The sequence below is a fragment of the Elephantulus edwardii genome, unplaced genomic scaffold, assembly GCF_000299155.1.
Source record: "Elephantulus edwardii isolate Elephantulus edwardi_28Jun2011 unplaced genomic scaffold, EleEdw1.0 scaffold00323, whole genome shotgun sequence".
NCBI lineage: Eukaryota > Metazoa > Chordata > Mammalia > Macroscelidea > Macroscelididae > Elephantulus > Elephantulus edwardii.
Genome location: NW_006400073.1, coordinates 1,986,987 through 1,990,591, shown reverse-complemented (window position 1 = coordinate 1,990,591; position 3,605 = coordinate 1,986,987). Strand labels below are relative to the sequence as shown.

General features: G+C 38.8%; 1 protein-coding gene across 1 annotated transcript in view; it reads left to right on the top strand.

Moving 5' to 3' along the window:
• Nucleotides 1–3,605, top strand: part of ARHGAP32 (Rho GTPase activating protein 32) — a 385,046-nt gene that overhangs the window by 367,122 nt on the left and 14,319 nt on the right. Inside the window, exon 18 of the mRNA XM_006901383.1 lies at nucleotides 1,693–1,838. Within this exon, the coding sequence (XP_006901445.1) occupies nucleotides 1,693–1,838 (146 nt within the window). The remainder of the gene's footprint in view (nucleotides 1–1,692; nucleotides 1,839–3,605) is intronic.

Here is a 3,605-nt window from a genome sequence, read left to right as displayed (position 1 = left end):
GGCTTCGTCTGACATACTTTGGACATGTTGCCAGGAGGGACGGGTCCTTGGAGAGGGACATCATGCTTGGGAGGATTGAGGGACAACGCAGGAGGGGAAGACCCTCTATGAAATGGATTGATTCCGTGACTGGGGTAATTGGGATGGGTGTGTCAGAGGCAGTGCGGCTGGCGCAGGATAGAGCAGGGTTTAGGGCTGTTGTGCATAGGGTCGCTATGAGTCGGAAACAACTCGAAGACACATAACAACAACTCAAAATTGTGTTGGATGTTTTGTTGTTGTTGGTTTTAAATTAACTTCTTAGTGTGTTAATTTTCTCAGCTGTAAAATTAATATAGTACTAGTTGTTGTTTATTGCTTTCAAGTCAAGAATAACTCATAGAGACAGCTATTCTGTAACTGTTGTCATTTCTCCAGGTTCATAGAGTTTCAAGAGACATGTGTTTTCAGAGTCATGTGGTTTAGGAAGAGGATGCCACTCCTGCTCCCAAACCCATGTTTATTACAGCTTTGTTCACAATAGCAAAGAGTTAGAAACAACCTAAGTGCCCATCAACAAACAAATGGATAGAAAAGCTGTGGTATATTCACACAATGGAATAGTATACTGCATTGAAAAACAAGGAACTCATGAAATATTATTCAGAATGGGTAACCCTGGAGGACTTTTTGCTGAGTGAAATATCTCAGTCACAAAAGGACAAATACTGCATAGTGCCACTGCTGTAAAATGGGACTGACATCAGGGTTGGGGGGACACTGAGAAAGATGGGATAAATTATGTACACTGCATTGAAACAAATGAGGGAGAGAACTGTTTAAAAGGGGTATGTGATTAGGTATTATTGTCATGACAGGAGTCCAGCTGCATAGTGGAATGGACTTGGGGGGAGGGATTGTATAACAATGAAAGAATGTTTTCTTTTACTTTCCTAAGAGAAGAGTGAACTGCAGGGGAGGGGGAGGCAGGAAGAAAAGTGCAACAATGAATGAATAAAAATCCAAAGTTTCTGTACATTTTCATTAAAATTAAAAATAATTAAAAAAAGAAAATATTTGTTAAAAAACCCTTTTAAACAGGGAGGGGGGAAAAAACCTAGGAGCTCCACCAAACACTGTCCACCATGGGAAGCCATTATGGCATTTGACCTCCAATGGCACAAGGTTCGGCTTCACAACAAACTCAAATTATCTTAGTACAGCAAATTGGAAGAAGATTGCTGTACAACTTAGAAGAATATATAATATAGATAGCATAGCACAGTACCTGGTATTCATTATCTTCAAGTTGTTATTAATAGCCCTGTTTGAGTTTCATTCTCTCTACACAGAGCTAAAGTGATTTTCTTAAGCACTGTTGTTTATTTAGGCACCCTAATCTTTTCTATTTCTAGAAACTTCTTTTTTCCATCTGTTTCCCAGATTGTGAACTTGACTCTAAATATAGTCTGCATAAACATCATCTTTGTGAAGCTATCATGAATTTGACATCTCCGTGGTGATTTTTGCCTCCTGCTCCAGTACAGCTTGTTGTCCTGTGTGTACTCTATGCAAAGTTGTCTCTTTATTCTCTCAGCTGCACCTAGCCAAGCTGTTTGGCTCTTTCTATCATTTATTCTTTTTTTAAAAAATAAGTAAAAATAGGCATTCCTTTAGACATCTTAATAAAAATGAATTTTTTTTGTCTCCTAGGAAGAGGCCTCAAAATAAAATGAAGAAATCTCCAGTGGGCAGCTGGCGTTCCTTTTTCAATCTGGGTAAATCATCATCTGTTTCGAAACGGAAGCTCCAGAGAAATGAGAGTGAGCCGTCTGAGATGAAAGCCATAGCGCTGAAAGGTCAGTACAGTGTGCAGAGTGGCTCACAGTCCGTTCTTGTGTCCCATTGAGTCAGAAAGGCTCTTAGCTGATCCTACAGTGGGTTTTTAGAGTCAGTACATTGCCCAGGAGGAGATTCCCCATCCTTCTCCCTCAGAGCATCTGGTATATTTGAACTGCATGCCTTTTGGATTTCAGTGCAGGTTCTTACCAATAGGCCACTAAAGTTCCCTAGCTCTTCTTACTCTAATCAGTCATAATAGGCAGTATTTTCCTATTTATGAATTGTCATCTTTGACCAATTCTTTATCCTCTACATGCAAAGAACTATAAATAAATTCTATTTAAATATTTGGACAATGAAATAAGGAAGACCATAGAAGAATTGATGCCTTTGAATTGTGGTATTGGTGAAGAGTATTGAATATCTCGTGCACTATGAAGAGAAGCAGATCTGTCTCTGATGAAATGCAGTCAAGGTGCTCCTTAGAGGCCCAGATGGGAAACATCATTTCACATACTTTGAGTATGTTGTCAAAAGGCACCAGTCCTTGATAAAGGACATCATACTAGGAAGAGTACAGAGTCAGTGAAAGAAAGATTCTCATTGAGATGAATTAACACAGTGACTGTAGCAGTGGATTTGGATATGGTGAAGATTTGTGGATGGCACAAGACAGGGCCAGGTTTCAGTCTGTTGTTCATAGGATCACTATATGATATTGTATTTCATGTATGACTCATAGCAGCCCTATGAACAGCAGATCTGAACCCTGTCCTATCCTGTGCCATCTTCATCATCTTTGACATACTTGAGCCCAGTACTATAGTGGTCATTGTATCTGTCCATCTGATTGAGAGGTTTCCTCTCTTTTGCCGACTACTCTCCACCTTCCCAAGTGTAATTTCCTACTCCTAGGAATAGCCTCTCTTAGAAACATGCCTGAAGTATGTAAGACAAAGCTTTATTATCTTTCCATACTTGTTTGTTGTTTTGACAGTGTATGCGATATTCAGCACTCTTCTCCAATAGCTAAAAGGCATCAATTCTTCATTTGCCATCCTTATTCTCTATTAGGCACTCAGATTGAAAAGAGGTCTTCATAAGGTCACTCTGAGTTATAATCAACTAGATGTTAGAATGACGAAGCTTCATCTTCCATACTTTGGACAAGTAGCCAGGCAAGGCTATTCATTGGAGAAGGACATCGTTCTTGGATGGGTGGAGGGGTCAGTTAAGGAGAGGAAAGACCCTCAGTGAGATACATTGACACTTTGACTTCACTAATGGGGTGGAGTGTTTAGGAGATGGTGAGGCTGGCACAGGACGGGCAAGGGTCAGGTTGGCTGTTCATAGGGTTGCTATGAGTCATATTTGACTTGATGGCACCTAACAACAATAACAAATAAGTGAAAGTGATCAACATATTAGGGAAACTATATAGATGGCATATGCTGTGAACATGGTTAAAAATTCATAGCGTATCTGTAACATAAACTTTATATTGTTATCAAGTAAATATACTAGTATGGTATTTAAATTTTTTGACATTTCTTTTTACAGATTTTTTAAAATGATATAACCATGTTTCAAGACACTTTCCCAGTGTACAATTGTTAACTCACAAAGAAGCTAAATAAGTCTTTCTGGATCAAAGAAATTCATTACTGTTGTTGAAAAAGTACTCTTTTTTTTTTTATTTAGGTTGTTTATTTTTCATTTCAATGAACATCTACAGAGATTTTGGGATTCCATTCATTCATTGTTGCACCCTTCTCCCCGCACAA